Genomic DNA, 20,340 nt, shown 5'->3' with positions numbered 1-20,340 from the left:
TTATCACACATTTAACCTCCCTACAAAGGAGAAAGAGCATCATCTATGTGCCACGCTGCGGCTGCTGCTAAGTCACTTCAGTCGTGTTCGACTCTGTGCGACCCCATAGACGGCAGCCTTCCAGGCTCCCCCTTCCCTGGGATTCTCCAGGCAAGAACGCTGGAGTGGGTTGCCATTTCCTTCTCCAATGCATGAAAGTGGAAAGGGAAAATTGAAAGTGAAGTTGCTCAGTCGTGTCCGACTCTTAGCGACCCCATGGACTGCAGCCCATCAGGCTCCTCCATCCATGGGATTTTCCAGGCAAGAGTACTGGAGTGGTTTTATCACACATGTGACCTCCCAACAAAGGGGAAAGAGCATCATCTATGTGCCACGCTACAGCTGTCCATATAGTGCTTCCTGTTCTGTTGTATGAAAATAAAATGAAGAGCCTTTAAGCTCCCTGCTTTGGCCTAATGTCATTTTTAAACCCAGAGACTCACCATGTTCCCAGTTCCTAGACTTGCACCTCTGTCACTGTGAGATATGCATTGCTTTTCCTCAGCAGGTTATTCTTTGATTCTTTTCACCTACTCAGTTTCTTTATTCTGAAAGAAACTCTACAGCTTCTAAATTTGCCTAACAATATAACTCAGACTGTTGGAAAACTAATTCGGGTTTCAGACGCATTTTTAACCTTGCATTAGAGGTCGTGCTGTGTGTGCTCAGTTGCTGAGTCACATCTGATTCTTTGGGGCCCCGTGAACTGTAGTCCTCTGTCCATGGGATTTTCCAGGCAAGAATACTGGAGTAGGTTGCCATATCCTTCTCCAAGGGATTTTTCCCAACCCAGGGATCGAACCCTTGTCTCTGGGGTCTCCTGCATTGGCACATAGAATCTTTACCCCTGAGCCACCTGGGAAGCCTTGCATTAGAGGTTAAGTGGATCCAGTTCTAAATCAAGGGATAAAAACTCTTCTTCGCCTGGTCCTAATGACCTCCATTTTGCAAGAACACAAAGCCTTTGGGCAACCACCACCTGTGTCGTGTGGTCCTTCCTGGTCAGTCTTGTTAGGATGGAATCTGTAATCCATTCTTTTTCTCTCAGGTGCTGCAAAGTGAAGTTGTGTCCCAGGCTTCCATCTACAGCAACCTATTGCAACTAAAGGAATCCCTCTTCTCAGTGGCCTCCAAAGATGATGTGAAAATGATGAAACTGCAATTGGAGCAGTTGGATGAGAGATGGAGAGATTTGCCCCAGATAATTAGCAAAAGGTTGGGTTTCAAACAAACTTCTAGTTTTGCTCATTTTTTAAAACAGTGAGCATATAAATTAAGAAAGCTTAGTTTTGTTTACTTTTACTTAACCCCATTGTTTGAGCATAAGGAGAAGAAAACGAATCATCATTTATAAATCAAAGTGCTTAAAACTAGTATTTCAAATGACCCTCAGTTCAAAATTTGTCTTGTAATCAAGGCAAATGGTCAAATTAGTTGAATGATATTAAAGAGTGTAGGATTACTCATGTTTTAATTATTGTTGCTCAAGTTGTTTATATATAGGAAAAAAATGGTAAATAATATTTTACCTCACATGATATTTCTCAACAGAGGATATGTATTTTTCCCATTTCATGCCAGTCTTATAGAGAACAGAAAAATTATTATTATCATATTAAAAGGAGACAAACATGGATTAAATCTTAACTGACTAGATGGTTAACAATTGACATCTACATATTTCTAATATGCCAGAAAACAAGTTTTTGTCTTAAATTGGTATTGATTACCCATGTAATGTGGAAAAAAACAGTTAACCTTTTTAGTCAATTTTTAATTTATTTTTCAGCAAATATTTACTGAGTTTTAATGAGTAGCACACTCGTCTGTGTGCTGAGGTTAGCAATGTAAACAGAGTTCCTCTCTTTACCTCTGTGGAGCTTGTATTTTTCTGTTGTCTATTCATTCAAATACTCAATTAGCAAATATTTATTGGGTACCTGTTGAGTGTGAGACAACCTATCAGACACTGAAACCATAAAAATCAGTAAAACCCAAGGGCAAGTATTTTATAGATCAGCGTGGGAATAACAAGAAACCCAATGAGAGGGGAGTGCAGGATATTACAGAAGCCAAGACAAAGAACATTTGAATGGATTCATGAAAGGCTGACAAAAGGATTTTGGTGCCAAACTCTTGAAAGATGAGTAACTCTACAAAATAGAGAAGGCTCTGCCCTCCACTACCCTCCCAGAGAAAAAGTAAAAGGATTTTACAAATGATACAATGTATGAAAGCATTCAAAATATAATCTATGCATGTAAAGATAACACATAGAAGATTTTGTAAGGATTAAAGCATGAGATTCTATTTAAAGAGTTGAACTTCGGATATAAGCCATTGTAACAAATATATTTTATTAAAGTGTTATTCTTTTTTAATTAGTTAATTGCCTAATCTTGGTTGTGCTGGGTGTTCTTTGCTGCATGAAGGCTTTTCTCTAGTTGCAGTGAGCTGGGGCAACTCTAGATGCGGTGAGCAGTCTTCTCATTGCGGCAGCTTCTCTCATTGTGGCTCTTGGGCTCAGGCTCAGTTAATTGTGGTGCACAGGCTTAGTTGCTTCACAGCAGATGGAATTATCTCGGACCAGGAATCAAAAGCATGCCCCCTGCATTGGCAGGCAAATTCTTATCCACTGTACCACTATGGAAGTCCTAAGGTTATCCTGAATGCCAGCCTTGGGCTCTGAACTCCGATCGCCTATTGTTTGTCGATCTAATTCATACATTACACAAGCAATGATTGATCCCTGACCCTATTCCAGGTACTTTTCTAGGTACTGAGTTTATAGCAGTAAGCAAAGCAAGACCTATGTCTTATTGGATGAAGGGGAAGATATATAGATCATTAATCAAAAGAATGAACAAGACCATTTCAAGTGGTGTTCAGTAATATGAAGACAACAGAATAGGATGACATGGGAGGGGCTGTAGATTAGGTGGCCAAGCAAAGCCTCTCAGGGGACTTGACATCAGATTAAGATCTGAATACTATATACAAAGCATGTTCGGGGTACTTTGGGGACAAAGCATACAGGCAGAGGGAGCAAAAAGGGCAGAGGCTCTTAGACAGTCATGAGCTGGGATATTGAGCAAACAGAGATGAGTGAAGCATGGGGCAGCACTGTATCAGATGAGGTCAGAGAAGTTGATTACTTGGGATCCCTTGCAGACCACAGTAAGGAGCCTTGGAGTTTTGCCTCCTTGTATGCAACAGAAAATTGCCCCCATGTTTAAGCTTGGCAGGGATGTTCTGATTATATTAAGATAATTTCTGGTTGTTACCTACAAAGTGGATGGTAGGGAGGCCATGGTGGCAGGAAGGAGGCTGGTAGAGGCAAGAGATGAAGAGATTTAGGCCAGGGTGTAGAAAGGGAGAGAAGAGCACAGAACATACCGTGACGGGGTGCTGGCAAGATCAACACAGATCAGACGTGGTGGTAAAGACAAGGGGATGAAGAGTGACTCGCAAAATCATCTGGGTGCATGGTGAGGATGTTAACTGAGATGGGGAGAGAAATGGGGCTTGAGAAGTAGAAAACGTCAAGAGTTCTGGTCTGGCCATGGATGACAGCATTGCTTTTGCCCTTGATTAGAAACATGTCATTAATTTTTTCTGTCCAGATGCGAGGCATTTTAACGTTAACACTTTTCTGTACGTAGGATTAACTTCCTTCAGTCTGTGGTTGCCGAGCACCAGCAATTTGATGAACTGCTGCTTTCCTTTTCTGTCTGGATTAAGCTGTTCCTCAGTGAATTACAAACTACTTCTGAGATAAGCATAGTGGACCATCAAGCAGCTCTTACACGGCACAAGGTAAAGTTTGTTAAGATTGAAGAAGAATTTATTCATAAAATAGAGTTCTTGAATTATAAAGGGATGCAACATTAAAGAGCACTGGCAACAATTTAACTTCTTATTAATATGCAAATGTTTTAATAATTGAGTATATGGGTCCAGGCAACATGTTATGCAGACAAATTACACATAAAGCCACTTCAGATAAAATAGGCAACCACCTTAAGAGACTGTTCCTTCAAAGTAGAGCAGATGATTTCTAGAGTGAATGATATGAGAATGTTCATTTTTAAGCTTCTAGTTTGCTTTGTTACAGTGCTGAAAACTAATACTGAATTCTGATGCTTTAATGATAGAGTTTTTCTGAATTACCCTTTAGCTTGAAAGTTATTTAAAATTCGTGATTTATTTTCCTTATTTATAATTTATGTAAAACAGCTGTTGAGGCATCAAAATATAAAATATTTAATAAGATTCTGACCATCAAGCATTGGGACAGTTGGACATAAGCTATATAATAAGTTTATAACAACATTTAGTAATAAAACATTTAATATTTTTTGAGTGCTAACTCTATGCTGGGTTTGCTAATTGGTTTTACCCAGAAGAAAAGTACTTTATCATATCTTCCTGTTACAAGACAGGGGTGGTATCTTCCTTAATGATTTACATTCCAAAGAAATGGCTCCCCCAGTCCCTGAGAAAGATATTCTGAGTTGTAAAATTGGCCAGAGGCTTTAAAAATATCTATCTCACAAAGGGGCAGAGAGGGAATTTGTACATTTTCTAGTGTAAATGCTTAAAAAAGCCCTCAAAAGTTTAGTAGGCAAGCTAAGGAGACCAGGCATTAATGTTCATCTGTTCCTATACTCCTTCCTTAGAAATTGTTGATATTAGCTCTAATTATAATTATAAATACTATAATTTGTATATAAATCTATTACTATAATATGTAAAATGTAAATATATGTTATATAGAATAGAGCTTAGCTCTAATATATAAATATTATAATTTGCATGTAAGTGAATTATTATAATATATAAAATGTAAATTTAAAGTGTTGGCCAAAAAGTTCATTATGGAAAAACCTGAATGAACTTTTTGGCCAACTTAATATAACATGAATCATAGATCATAGAGCTAATTCCATAAGTTAGTAATTCTAAATAAAATCTAATGAAGTTATTCTAAATTACAGCTAATTCTGTAAATATTTTAGTTATATCCTGCATATATGTATAGGTAAATAGCTTCCCAGGTGGTGATAGTGGTAAAGAACCCACCTGCCAATGCAGGAGACCTAAAAGGCATGGGTTCAATCCCTGGTTCAGGAAGATCCCATGGAGGAGGGCATGGTACCCACTCCAGTATTCTTGTCTGAAGAATCCCATAGGAAGAGAAATCTGGCAGGCTACAGTCCATGGGGTCGCAAAGAGTCAGATACGTGACTTAGCATGTGGTGTGCATGTATAGTTAAAAAAAAATTGAAAATTTGGATGATTTTAAAAGTATATATGTATGATGTATTTATATACATACACACATATATATTTGTTGTTTAGTTGCTAAGTCATGTAGGACTCTTTTGTGACTCCATGGACTGTAGCCCACCAGGCTCCTCTGTTCATGGTGTTTCCCAGGCAAGAATACTGGAGAAGGTTGACGTTTCCTTCTCCAGGGGATCTTCTCTACTCTGGGATTGAACCCATGACTCCTGCATTGACAGGCAGATTCTTTACCACTGAACTGCCTGGGAAACCCATATATAATTTCTTGTAACTATTTCTGTCCATGGAGTAACTATTTTCTGTGAAATGAATTATTTTCAAATGAGAGTTGTGTTTTATGTAAAATATATAGATAAACAAAACAGGAGAAATTTTAAGAATGTTTCTACAAGATTCACCGTAGTTGACCTTTAAGTACTATGCCATCCATTGCATTTAAAATATATCTTGACATCACAAATCTGTATCTGTGTGAGTTAAGCACACTGCATCTGGGAAATCACTAACTCTCTCTCCTCTTTCAGGACCACGTGGCGGAAGTAGAGAGCAAAAAAGGAGAACTGCAGAGTCTGCAGGGTCACCTGGCAAAGCTGGGTGCCCTGAGCCGCGCCGAGGACCTTCATCTTCTCCAGGGCAAGGCGGAGGACTGCCTGCAGCTGTTTGAGGAGGCCAGCCAGGTTGTGGAGAGGCGGCAGCATGCCCTGTCCCAGCTGGCCAAATTCCTACAGAGCCACGCCTCTCTGTCAGAGAGTCTCCACCAACTGAGGCAAACAGTAGAAGCAACCCACAGTATGAATAAGAAACAGTCTGACTTATTAGAAAGGGACCTAAACAATGCTATTAGAAATGTGAAAACACTAGAATCTGCTGCCATCAGTCTCGACGGCCTTCTTACCAAAGCCCAGTACCATCTCAAAAGTGGAGGTTCTGAGCAGAGAACATCCTGCAGAGCCACCTCAGATCACCTCAGTGTGGAATTAGAGAGGATCCAGAACCTTCTGGGAACCAAGCAGAGTGAGGCGGATGCCCTGGCAGTATTGAAGAAGGCCTTCCGAGATCAGAAAGAGGAGCTGCTGAAAAGCATTGAGGACATCGAAGAAAGGACTGACAGAGAGAGGCTGAAAGATCTAACCCGACAAGCGCTTCAACAGAGGTGAATGGCAACTGCCTGGAAGTCGGTTGCCAAGAGTTAATTCCTTTGCTTTTCATTTGCTCTGGAATTAACTCTTGTGCAAAACTATAATAGTACCATGTTTAGTTACTTGTTTCTAAAATATTTTTAGGGGACCTCCCCGTTGGCCCAGTGGTTAAGACTCCACACTTCCACTGCAGGGGACACAGATTGATCCCTGATCAGGGAACTAAGATTCCCACATGCCACAGGGCTTGCATATATGTGAATGAGTGAATGAAAGTCACTCAGTCGTGTCTGACTCTTTGCAACCCCATGGATTGTAGCCTGGCAGGCTTCTCTGTCCATGGAATTCTCCAGGCAAGAATACTGGAGTGGGTAGCCATTCCCTTCTCCAGAGGATCTTCCCAACCCAGGGATCGAACCCAGGTCTCTTGATTCAGATGCAGATTCTTTACTGGCTTAGCCACCGTAGGATAAAATTAATGACTCTTTTAGCACTTAAGAAGTACTAAAATGTCTTTGTTTTCCTTAAGGACTTTCCTAAGAGCTATATATAAGCCATTTTGAGATCTTATTTACAATAGAGTATATTGATCATATTATCTATTTTTAAGCAGTTTTTAGCTGATAGAAGAAAGGACTCATCTTCGTTAGCAAGAGTGACAAGCTGAGGAGAAAGGAAGTGAAATGGATTTGTATTTTTGGTGGTAAAATATGAGGGAATTTTTCACAGTGGCTTCTAGCCTATGAGAAAGTACTGGAGTGAATTCATTAGTTGACAGTGAGTGATAGGACACTGTGGGTAGAAAATGCGGCGAGAAATGGAAAGGAAGCCTCTGGCACTTGGTAAGTGATATGCTGCCATTTGAGATTTATATTCGTTCACTTAAAGTGAAACCAATCAGCCTGACAAGGTGGTTCTCCCCAGCTACTTTTAACAGTTTGCTTAGAAGTGTGGAGAAGGCAGAGAAGTAGATGTAAGCAAAGTTTGTTGTTTTGTCAGAAAAGTTTAATAGAGAAGCTAAGATGTCAAAGGTATGTTTTTACAGTAAATTTTCTAAGCAATATTTTACTATAGGCTTCCTTGCAGTCCTTTTTTTCCTTCTTATTAGAACTTCTCCCACTCATCTCAGCATCAGTTTCTCTTCCATTTTTTCAGGGGGCAAAGAAACAGCAGGGATGAGTCATACCAAGACATCCATAATTGATAAGGATTAGATCGACCCTGTCAAGATCATTGCCATTTGCTTCCTTTTAACCAGAATCAAACATTAAGCTAAAGGCGTTTGTTAGGTGATAATGACTACTGAGGTTGTATTCCTCATGGGCAATAAGCTATCTTACTATTTTAACAACAAATTTACGAAAGGAAATAAGATTTGGAAAGGAAAAATGGCCTCCAGAGTAGGGATAGAAGGAAGAGCCAAGTGTGACAAAGGAGCCAAGAGTTCACCCAGGAAATGTGCAATAAGATTGGTGCTGCAGGACCGTCCCTAGCCTGCTCAGGCCAAGCTGACTGGGAGACCCTAAAACTGCTGAAGTTGCCCTGGGTTGGGTTCAAGGGCCACCTCAGTACACACAACGCTAAACTCACCAAAGTTGTACAGAGGCTACGGAAAATGTTGCCTGGACTAGGTAGTTTTTTAAATTCCAGTCATGCCATGCCTAGGTATTACTGGGTGACCTTGAACAGATCTTCTTATGAAATGGAACTATTGATAATACCTGTTCCTATCCACTTTGTTTGGGGAATTAAATGGGGTAATGCACACAATCATCTCTATACCAAACTGCAAAAATTAAAAGAGTCAATGGCTGCCTCTCCGTGGGCACTTTTTACAAATACTCAAATATTAAGGACCAAAAAAACCCTTTCTATGGTAATCTTAAAAAAAAAAAAAAGATAGGTAAAGTTTTAAAAACATACTTATTGTAAAGCTCAGTAAAATTATTTTTATTTTGAGTGAAATGACTGTGATTTTTAAATATTACTTTAATATGAATCAAACCTCACAGCATGGAAGAATTTCTTACCGATGACCTTGTGATAAGTACTCAACTACTTAACCTCAAATGTTGGCCCTGGTCTTGAAATTCTTATATCATCAAAAGAAAATAGAAAAAGAATACAAACTTAATAGAAGTTTGAAGGTCAATGGTAAAAATGACTTCAAATGTTTTCTAAGTTACAGTCTGACTTATGCAAAATTAACTGTAAAAGCCTCTTTATTCATTGATATACATAAATTGCTGTGTTAAAAGCTTTCTTAGCTATTGATATGCATGCTTTATTTATGGAAGTGAAAGTCACTCAGTTGTGTCTGACTCTTTGTGACTCCATGGACTTAGCCTGCAAGGCTCCTCTGTCCTTGAGAGGAATTCTCCAGACCAGAACACTGGAGTGGTTAACCTATCCCTTCTCCAGGGGATCTTCCCAACCCAGGGATCAAACCCAGGTCTCCTGCATTGCAAGTGGATTCTTTACTGTCTGAGCCACCAGGGTAGCCCTTATTTACAGAAAGGAAATAGTAGTTCAACACTTGTAGTAAACTAATAGTAAAATAACATTTTAATTTGCAGGTTGAGAGTCTTCAATCAGTTAGAAGATGAATTGAATTCTCATGAGCATGAATTATGTTGGTTGAAAGATAAAGCTAAGCAAATTGCTCAGAAAGATGTAGCCTTTGCACCTGAGGTTGACAAGGAGATAAACCGCTTAGAGGCCACCTGGGATGATACCAAAAAACTAATTCATGAAAAGTGAGTAAAAAACTTCTCAGTGTTTGTTTTTAACTTCCTATTTATTTTGTGACATTGGGCCATTGCCCGTTGATTTGAGTTGGTCTGATCAAGAGTTTAATATCTTTTGCCATCTTAGGTATTTGCTCTATCTTTAATAACATTAAAAATTTAGTCCTACAGAATTTTATTGAGGAAGTTTTCTTGAGACAGCAATTGCAAGTGAAATTCGATACTCGGAAGTAAGAATTGTCAGCATTTACAGGGTACCAGTAGGAGAGTCTTAACCACTGATTTTCTTTTTTTGTTTTGTTGTATTTGTTTATAATTGACATATGATTTACATACAGTAAAATTCACCCTAAGTGTATACCCTTAAACTATAAGAGTTTAACAAACTCATATAGTTGCATAAATGTCACAACTATTAAGTGGTAAGAGTTGCACCACCTAAAAAATGCCCTCGTGTCTCATTGTGATCAGTCCTTCCTCGCTTCCAACCCCTGGCAACTGTTGGTCAGACATCTGTCTCTGTAGTGTCTTCTTTCTTAGAATCACACATAAATGGATTCTTTCCAGTCTGAATGACTATAAATAAAGCATCTCTAAACACTCATGCTCACTTTTCATGTGTACATCAGTTTTTACCACACTTAGTTAAATACCTTCTTTTACTGAGCACAAGTACATTGTGACGTGTATCCACAAAGTGCATTCTTTTTTTTAACAGCTGAGTGATATTCCATTTACTAAGTGTACTGAAGTTGATTTTTTCACCAGTTGATAGATATTTGGGATCTTCCCAGTTTGAATTACTACAAAAGCAACTGTAAACATTTATTTTTTATGTGTACATAATTTTTTATTATACTGTAGACTATTAATGTAGACTTTAAAAAATATAATCCTGCTGCATGAACTTTATTCTGTGTTATTAAACATTCTCTAAATTGTGATTTGGTAGAGGTTGCATGGTATTCAATTACAAGAATGTATCACAATTTATTCAGTTATTGGCCTGTTTTTAACTTTGGGGTTATTTCTAATTTTTCTCCTATTATAAATAATGTTGTAGAGAATAGAATTGTACCCAAATCTTAGTGCACACCTTTTTCTTTGGAAAAATACCTGGATGAAGAATTGTTTGCTCAAAGGCATTTTAGTCTTTTAAACCAAAACTATTTCATATTTTAGCCGTTCTCAGGGGACTCATAGTCAATGAAAATTTGCATAATTTAAATGGAAAAGAAAATCTCTTGTGAACTTTAATTATTGAGCAGTATATTTTCTTTGTTTTGTTTTTTGTCTTTTTTTGTGGCAGGGAGGCAGGTGGGTTTTCTTCCCTACAACATATAACTATGAAATAATTAAATCATGGAAAAAATTTTTTTTCACTCTTTGGAATTATTTTATTGATGTCTGAGCTCCTTACTAGACTATAAGCTTTTTTTCAAACCTAAATATTTTTATTTCATATTGGGGCATAGCAGATTAACAATGTTGTGATAGTTTCAGGTGAACAGCGAAGGGACTCAGCCGTACATACACATGTATCCATTGTCCCCTAACCCTCTTCCCATCCAAGCTTCCACAAAACATCGAGTAGAGTTCCATGTGCTATACAATAGGTGCTTGCTGATTATCAGTTTTGAATATGGCAGTGTGTACATGACCTCCCCAAACACCCTAACTATCCCTTCCCCCAGCAACCTTAAATTCGTTTTCTGTGAGTTTCTTTCTGTTCTGTAAGTAAGTTCATTTGAAGAAATTTTTTTTTTTAATTTAGCAGACTTTGTTTTAATGTCTATGGCTAATGGCTGTGTGGATTCTTCATTCGTGGAGAACATTTTGGACACTAGAGTTGTCCGACTGACCAGAATGCTTTTGGCCTCAGTTCAGTAAAAATATGGTTTTCCCTTCATTCCAGCACTCATCAAAATACAGCAGTGCAGTTACGTATCAGGTCAATCGTAGGGAACTCTTCCCGATACTGATATGTGACAATAAATGATGTATTTTCTTCATTATTGCAGCCAGGGTCAATGCTGTGGACTTATTGATTTAATGAGAGAGTATCAGAATTTGAAGTCAGCCATAACAAAAGTCCTAGAAAATGCCAGCAATGTGATTGCAGCCAAAACTACTGTAAAAGATCAGGAAGACCTTAAGTGGGCTTTATCAAAGGTAATAATTCACAATGTATTTAGACATACTGTATTTTTTAGACTTTTTAGTAGATTTGTTGTTTACTCATAATGTATTCTCTCTTCGACTCTTGACAGTATATTTCAGTTCAGTTCAGTTCAGTCACTCAGTCCATCACCAACTCCCAGAGTTCACTCAGGCTCACATCCATTGAGTCAGTGATGCCATCCAGCCATCTCATCCTCTGTTGTCCCCTTCTCCTCCTGCCCTCAATCCCTCCCAGCATCAGTCTTTTCCGATGTGTATATTTAGAGATAGCTAATTCATGCTGACAAGCTCAACCTTTATTTTTTATGAATACTTATATCCTAGGATCATAGCAATTCAAGAAAATTATATTTTTTTTTCATTATTATCACTGGTTTCTGCTTAAGGTCAACCACAAATTAAATTTTTTAAAGACAAATGATTCTAAATACTTGACTTATTACTGGCTGTTTTATTAACTAAGGAAACATTTATGTCCACAGCATGAAGCTGCCAAGAATGAAATGTGTAATAAACAGAAAGATTTGGATAACTTTACCAGTAAAGGAAAACAGTTGCTGTCTGAGCTGAAGAAAATTCACAGTGGTGATTTCATCGTGGTGAAAACAGACCTGGAAAGCACAGTGGACAAATGGCTAGATGTAAGCTCATCCTCTGTGATTCTATGAATAGTTTGTGTGCGTGGTCATTTCAGTCGTGTCCGACGCTGTGACCCTATGCACTGTAGCCCGCCAGGCTCCTCTGGCCATGGGATTTGCCAAGCAAGAATACTGGAGTGGGTTGCCATGCCTTCCTCCAGAGGATCTTTCCAACCCAGGGATTGAAGCCGGGACTCCTGCACTGCAGGCAGATTCTTTACTGCTGAGCCACTGGGGGAAGATGAATAATTTAAATATTTACATTTTTCAATCACATTTTTGGGCAAAAGGATAGTTTAGAAATGTGACTTTCATTGTTAACTTTTAATACTAAATTCAAAATCATGCTCTAAAGGAAAATAGTTTACATAGAATTTATACATAGTTAAAAATTTATTTGTTTTGTTAAAACTTATTGGCAGATTTTCTAGAATTTCACATGATAGCTTCAGTCATAACATATTAATAACTTTGTTTTTCTTTTACATACTCTGGGATCATGGATAAAATAGAAGAATAATTTTTAAACATCTTTCAGGATATTAAACTGTAATATAAAATTAAGTAATAAGACTGTAATTGTGCATTGAAAACCACTGGAATTTACGTCCTTGGCTTTTAGTTCTTGCTCTGTCATTTGTTAGCTGTGTGCCTGTGTTATACAAGAAGATACTTGATTTCTCTGGAGCTCTGCATCTCAATCTATACATGTATTACATTGTTTTCCAGCACATCAATCCTGTGATTCTGTTACCCCTGCCCTCTTATTTTAGTATCTAGGTTCATAAGTTTAAGCTACAGTGGATTCCTTCACTTAAGCTAAATTACTGAAGTTAGATATTGATATTTGCATATTATAATGAGATAATTTAGGGACTTGGGAAAACTTTATCTGCCTACACTTTTAAAAAATGGCATTCTTAGGACTTCCCTGGTGGTCCCAGGGTTAAGACTCTGCACTTCCAATACAAGGGGCCTGAGTTTTATCACTATAGAGAACTAAGATCCTGTATGTCACATGGCACGGCCAAAAAAAAATAAAATAAAATAAAATGGCATTCTTAGTATGACAAGAATTGTTAAATTGTTAAACAGGAACACTTTAACCATGCAGAGTGGGTTCCTCTCTTATGTATTTATTTATTCTTTAAATATATCCAAGTCTAATTATGCATATTTTTATATCTCAGCATTGCGAGTAACAATAACAAAAACAACAACAAAAAATTTTCGTGAAACTTTGTTTTTCTGTCGGAATAGGAATGAAGCACTGGCAGATTTATTACTTCAGTGGCCAGAGAGCATCTTAAAGCCTTGGATTTAATGATAAGGTCTTTCTTTTCTGTCCCAGATATCAGAGAAGATTGAGGAGAACATGGACAGGTTGAGGGTAAGCCTGTCTATCTGGGATGATGTACTTACAAGCAAAGATGAGATCGACGGATGGTCAAACCATTCTGTTCCACAGATGACCGAAAGCATCAGCAACCTGAATGACAGCCTTAGAGCAGAAGAATTCCTGAAAGAATTTGAGGTAAAATGACTGCAAACTTCCTATGTGAGCTCGTGGTACATCATTGACGAGAATATGAAAAAATTGTCTTTTGTAATTGCTTTCAGGACACCTACTATACTCAATATTCTGTAATAACCTATATGAGAAAGTAATCTGAAAAATAGATACATATGTATGTACAACTGAATCACTTTGCTGTACACTTGAAGTAACATGACATTGTAAATCAACTGTACTTCAATTTTTTAAAAAAGAAAACAGACCACTGGGGAGAAAAATAAAGCTAATTCTTCCTTTTAAGACAAATATGAATGTAATAAAACTCTTAATTATCATTTTCTTTTACTTGAATGTTGAATAGACTACTGATATGAGAGGTGTTTTGTTTTGTGTGTCTTTATCATTTCTTAATTGAGGCTCTTTTATTTAAAGTTTAATAGACTAGTAAAGATTCAATCAAATCTATATTTTGTCCCATTCTTCTGAGATTATGGCACCTTCCTATCAGAGAATCAAATGGAAAGTGTTCATAACCTAATAATATTTATTATGTATTCTTTCTTTATTCAAATAAAATGTTAACTGAACAGTCACCACACCCCGACCACTTATGTTAGGTGCTGGATTCTTCCACTAGCTTTTCAGAAATAGAAGAAAAGTGGAGACTGGAGTGTCACAGGCTTCCATGGAAAGTAGGCTTCTAAAGTTCTGGTGATCAATTTGATAACTCATTTTATTCCCATTTCTTGCATTCATGTATTCATCCTTTCATCAGATTCCCAATGAGCACCTAAAATATGACAAGCACTGTTTTAGACATTGAGAATTTACTGCTAAAACAAAGTTACTACCCTCATGGTATTCACAGTATCTGCATTACAACATATATCATATGGAAACTGTCAAGCAGTAACTGGGCCATGATGAGAAATGAAGCAAGGTAAGAGGAAATAGAGTAATCAGAGGTAACCTGTCTCACAAAGCATGGGACTGACTGTGCCCTTGGTGAGAGAAGAGACTGTTCGCATTCTGTCCTCAGGGCTCCAGCCCAGGGCCTGGCACATGGTTGGACCTTGACAGACAGCTGAAAAAGTGACTGCAGTCTGAATGAAATGTAGCTGAATCATCTGTATGTCCTAAATTATCACCTGTCTTTGACCCCAAGAACATGCTATAGATTATCCCTGTTTCTAAAGCCAAACAAATAAGAACAAATTATTCAGACTAAAAGTACAGTCAGGAGAGGGATCGCACAGCCTGTTTAAGTGTTATCTTTGATGTTAAATTAACATAACAGCTCAGACAGTGGTGTGTGCTAGAGTACAGCTTGCGCCAGCTCACAAAAGTCAATTGTTACATTTTCAGGAATTTTGCAAGTGCTAAACACAATCATTATTTAAAATTAAGTTGTAGGGACTTCTCTGCTGGTCCAGCAGTTAAGGTTCTGCCTTGCAATGCAGGAGACATGGGTTTGATCCCTAATCGGAGAACTATTACAAGATCCCAAATGCTGCAGAGCAGCTAAGCCCAAGAGCTGCAACTACTGAGCCTGAGTGTTCTGGAGCCCATATGCTGCAATTAGTGAGCCTTCAGGCCACAACTAGAGAGCCCATGCACCACAAGGAAAGATTCTACATGACGCAACAAAGATCTCATGTGCAGCAATTAAGATGACCATGCTGCCAAATAAATAAATATAAAAAATGAAATTGTAAATAGCTATATCAACCTCAGATATGCGGATGACACCACCCTTATGGCAGAAAGGGAAGAACTAAAGAGCTTCTTCATGAAAGTGAAAGAGGAGAGTGAAAAAGCTGGCTTAAAACTCAACGGTCAGAAAACAAAGATCATAGCATCTGGCCCCATCACTTCATGGCAAATAGATGGGGAAACAATGGAAACAGTGAGAAACTTTCTTTTCTTGGGCTCCAAATTCACTGCAGATGGTGACTGCAGCCATGAAATTAACAGACACTTGCTCCTTGGAAGAAAAGTTATGACCAATCTAGATAGAATATTAAAAAGCAGAGACATTACTTTGCCAACAAAGGTCCATCTAGTCAAGGCTATGGTTTTTCCAGTGGTCATGTATGGATGTGAGAGTTGGACTATAAAGAAAGCTGAGCACTGAAGAATTGATGCTTTTGAACTATGGTGTTGGAGAAGACTCTTGAGAGTCCCTTGGACTGCAAGGAGATCCAACCAATCTATCCTAAAGGAGATCAGTCCTGAATGTTCATTGGAAGGACTGATGCTGAAGCTGAAACTCCTATACTTTGGCCACCTGATCCAAAGAACTGACTCACTGGAAAAGACCCTGATGCTGGGAAAGATTGAAGGCAGGAGGAAAAGGGGACAACAGAAGATGAGATGCTTGGATGGCATCACTGACACGATGGACGTGAGTTTAAGTAGGCTCCGGTGGTTGGTGATGAACAGGGAAGCCTGGCATGCTGCAGTCCATGGAGTCACAAAGAGTTAGGCACAACTGAGTGACTGAACTGAACTGATATTAGTAAAGACACTGTATTAAAAATGAAAGCAATAAATTCTCAAAACATCACTTCCTCATTACTTTTCAGCAATTATCTCAGTTCTCAAGTAACTGACATTCATTATACGATGAAAATACTGCAGAATATGTGCAACCACATGGTACTTCCAGCTCCTTGTGCTGTGGCATCATGTTGTAGCTCAAAATGGTGGTAAATGCTATAAGTCTGGGCCAGTTGTTCAACGGGTCTGGAGGACGCTCCTGCTGCTCACCTCTGGGACACAAGGAGCCAGTGGGTGTCAGCCACATTCACAAAGTCAGATCTGATCACTCACAGAGATCAGTTTTTTATGTTGCTGTCTGTGGTGCACAAGTTAATAAGATTAGTGAACTGGATTCAGCTCGGTGCCTAACAGTTTCGTTGCTGCAATGCAGGAAATGAAGGGGAGCTGTGTATGTGGGACCCCTTAATTGCCCAGGCTGCTCCTGGGGAAGGCCAGTGGGCCTGACAGGAAATTTCTTCCTGGGTGAGGAAACTGCTTTCTAGATTGAAGACATCAGGAGGTTTGTTAGTATCTACAAAGCACCGCAATACCACATTTCAGTTGAAAGGGACACTTTACTAAATGTTCCTTCATGGGTCCATTGCCTGGAGAATTCCATGGAGAGTGGTGTCTGACAGGCTACAGTCCATGGGATCGCAAAGAGTCGGACACGACTGAGCGGATAATACTTTCACTTTCGTGGGTCCAGATAAATAATGAGGTTTCCAAGCATCTAATTTGTTCCATAATGATTCTCTGGTTATTCTTTTTTCTTCTTGTGTTAGTGTTGATGGGAAGAAAAAAAAGAAGGCAAAAGGCAGAATGTTAGATGTCAATTCCTAATTAACCTGAATTCTGTTTTAAACACCCTTGAAATTTCTAATCAAACTATTTCTTCAATTACTGTAGACTGTATTACATATATTATACATATTATATTACATTATATATATGTAATAATACTGTAATGCATACTATATTTCATATAGTCTGCAGTAATAAAGAGGCACTCCTGATGTGTCTTTGTTTTGAAATGCTTCCCTAAGACTTAAATGCTGCCATAGTAGCCAGTGATATTAATGCTAATAAGTAAACGACAGTTAGTCTGCTGAAAATTCCCACTGACTCAAGACTTTCGGATAGTGTTTAATTTTTTCCAGAAGTTTTTATTTTCCCCAATAAAAGAGGGTGGGAAGAAAGTTCTGCATACTCCCTCACATTCCCAGTGAAAGTTAATGATGATATTTTTCCACATTCACAAATAATGCGAATCCTCAGAAAATGGAGCAGATTTGTTTTTTGTTTTTTACCCTGGGTTAAAGTTGGGTCTTTTTGACAGAGTTAATGCTTGAAATGATGAAATGCCAAGTAAAACATGTCTTTAGTTGTTTACGACATGTAATTAGTTGATAAGTTATGTTTTTCCCCTTTGTCTTTTACCTGGCAGTCTGAAGTTAAAAAGAAAACATTGAGATTAGAAGAACTTCGTTCCAAAGTTAATGATCTTAAAGAATTAACTAAAAATCCAGAAACACCTCTAGACCTTCAGGTAAGCGCTCCATCAAGTTTGTAATAACTCTATATACTATTAATATAAATTCTCAAAAAAGTGTGTGTGTATATATGCACATTCTATGTATTTATTTATAAGTGCATGTGTATGTATATGTTTGTGTATATTCTTATTGTTATCATTGTCATAATTCCAAGCAGACACATAGACCTTATCAGACATGAGAGTCCAACTACAGCATCTTTAGAATTCCTGGTGCTAGTTCCAACCCAAATATTATAATAAGATTAGTTCTTTTTTTCCTTACTAAATTTTGGAAGTCATAGCATTCAGCTTTCCTCAAGGACAATTTTAAGTCTAGACAGACATATTTATGAATATTGATATCCTAATTCATATTTTTCTAATCCTTCTTACTGAATAATTGCGTTTGGAGGGATTACCATCACAATGTCTCCCTTCATTCCACAAGGCTCTTTAGATGGCATAAATCCACAGGTACTGGAGGCAGGCCAGGCAGATAGGGTTTGACCAGGAACCGGGGGTGCTTCAGTGAGGGAGCTTGGGCACAACCAGCACCAGTTCTCAGGGCCAGGAGTTCTAACTCATTACTTTAAGCTATTTGTTGCTGCTTTCATTTTCTCTACATTTTCTCTCTTCTTATATTGCCTTTCTCCTTTATCTACTGTTTCTTACTAACCGATCAATCTTGTTTGATCACCTGTACTTTTGCTTTGGCCCAAGACTGTTTATCTATCAGTTAGTTATATCGGTGGATGATATACTTGTACCAGAAGGTTAGATGCTTCACCTGAAGCAAGAATAGGCAAAAGGGGTGCTGATAATCAGCAAAATTAAATAGGAGAGCTTGTGCTTATCAAGGGCATAAATGGACGACAGTTGGATTTTGGCAGAGTGAAGATGGAGGCAGGGTTTTTTGAGAGAGCTACTGTTGTGCCCTGTTTCTCTCTTTCACTCTCTTTCACACACACATGCACACACACACACACTCCTACCCATGCCCATGGAGGAAATGTGGAGGTCCCTGCACCTTACCTCAAAATAGAAAGGATTTCAGTGATACTGTCTGGAGAGCATGACACGTGCCCTGTGCGGTTGGCAGACACAGGAGACTAGTATCTAATCCCCCACAAAAAACCTTAAGGGTGGGAGACAGGCTGGCTGACTGCTGATGTATTTGCCAAGGATACATGATTGTTTTGAGTGGCCTACATCTCAGAGTCATCTGGGGTGAAATGCCAGTGTGTGACCTCTGGCCCGGAAGTGAATGATGAAAGGAAAAGTAAGAGAAGAGCTTCGGTGTGGGCATCTCAGGGTCCTGCAGAGGCTTTCTGCAGGCTTAAGAGGCTTTCTGGGTGATGAACAGGCCTCCAGCAGGGATTTAGAGATGCCGTAAGGCTGCACAAGGAGGAAGTAAAGAACTTGAGAGGAATGTGTTGCCTGTCTCTGGGGAACTTCAGTAGGAGGGGCAGCAGTGAGGGGAGCCTCAGAAAGCCCCCCACACGAGACCTGTGACAGGAGTGAATGTGAACTCCCCTAGCCCAGAAAGCAGAGAGGCCAGCTCCCAGCGGTGCTCACCACTGTCCTGCCTGTCCAAGCCTGCAGGTGTCAAAGGCTGTTGAAAGTGGGGGAGTAGGGAAGAAAGATGAAAAAAGGCACTTGGCCCCTTTTTCCGCTGGAGGCTTCATGTTTGCAGCAGGTCTGAGCAGAGGATAAGAAAAAGAATCTCTAAGTTTACCTTCAAAGTTTTGATTATTAGATCAGCCTGAATGTTCTCAGTGTGGAGTTGAAACTGCTTTGCCGTTGACCAGGATTATAAATCCTTTTATTGTTATGTGTGGGAAAGTCCAGGGCTTCCCAAAATCAGTCATCTGGGGAGGAGAGAAGAATTAACTTCAGTGAATATTTTAAACGGGAGACAAAAATGACATTGTTTCATCATAGAATCCCAAAGTGGTGTTTGTTCAAGGTAGTAGCGACCTCAGGGTGAAAAATATGTGTTTCCCTTGGAGAATGAAGAGCAGGTTTTCAGTCACCAACTTGGTAACTCTGTGTAGGTCTAGTTCTGTTTTGAAATGAGATCTTGTGGATTTCCTGGAATCTCAGTCAAAACTTCCACTTTAAAAACCCAGTATTAACTATAATCCTCACTCTTTCCATTTCCCCATTACTCAAGATATTTGGCAACTTGAAACCACTGATTTTCCTCTTTAAAAAGTTGAATTAACATCCTTGGTGAGGCTTCTGTGATTTTTACTGTTAAGCTGCACATGAACAGAATCCCTGCTGAACAAGGGCTCTGGTCTTTACAGATTTTAATGAAATCTCACTTTATGTTTTAGTTTATAGAAGCTGACTTAAGGCAGAAACTGGAGCATGCCAAAGAAATTACTGAAGAAGCAAAAGGAACCTTGAAAGAGTTCACTACTCAAAGTGCACAAGTGGAGAAGTTTATTAATGACACGGCAACCTGGCTGACAAAATTAGAAGAATCACTGATGAACTGTGCCCAAACTGAGACTTGTGAAGCGTTGAAAAAAGTGAAGGTAAGTCATAAACTATTACTAAGCCTTTACCTTTCAATAGTAATATTAATTCTCCTGCTTTTCAGTGACTGTAATAAAAATGTAACCTCTGTTCTGTTACCCATATTAGCACCAGACCAACTAATTCATGATATAGGAGACAGCAAAGTAAC

At 38.7% G+C, this 20,340-nt stretch overlaps 1 protein-coding gene across 1 annotated transcript in view; it reads left to right on the top strand.

The window, feature by feature from the left end:
• Nucleotides 1-20,340, top strand: part of LOC138089585 (nesprin-1-like) — a 155,752-nt gene that overhangs the window by 113,248 nt on the left and 22,164 nt on the right. The window contains exons 35-43 of the mRNA XM_068984968.1: nucleotides 1,088-1,254; nucleotides 3,702-3,855; nucleotides 5,871-6,499; nucleotides 9,062-9,241; nucleotides 11,254-11,404; nucleotides 11,896-12,054; nucleotides 13,403-13,585; nucleotides 17,556-17,657; nucleotides 19,985-20,188. Of these exons, the coding sequence (XP_068841069.1) occupies nucleotides 1,088-1,254; nucleotides 3,702-3,855; nucleotides 5,871-6,499; nucleotides 9,062-9,241; nucleotides 11,254-11,404; nucleotides 11,896-12,054; nucleotides 13,403-13,585; nucleotides 17,556-17,657; nucleotides 19,985-20,188 (1,929 nt within the window). The remainder of the gene's footprint in view (nucleotides 1-1,087; nucleotides 1,255-3,701; nucleotides 3,856-5,870; nucleotides 6,500-9,061; nucleotides 9,242-11,253; nucleotides 11,405-11,895; nucleotides 12,055-13,402; nucleotides 13,586-17,555; nucleotides 17,658-19,984; nucleotides 20,189-20,340) is intronic.

The sequence above is a fragment of the Capricornis sumatraensis genome, chromosome 13 (genome assembly GCF_032405125.1).
Source record: "Capricornis sumatraensis isolate serow.1 chromosome 13, serow.2, whole genome shotgun sequence".
NCBI lineage: Eukaryota > Metazoa > Chordata > Mammalia > Artiodactyla > Bovidae > Capricornis > Capricornis sumatraensis.
The sequence above is the reverse complement of the archived record's forward strand: the minus strand, read 5'-3'. Positions and strand labels throughout refer to the sequence as shown.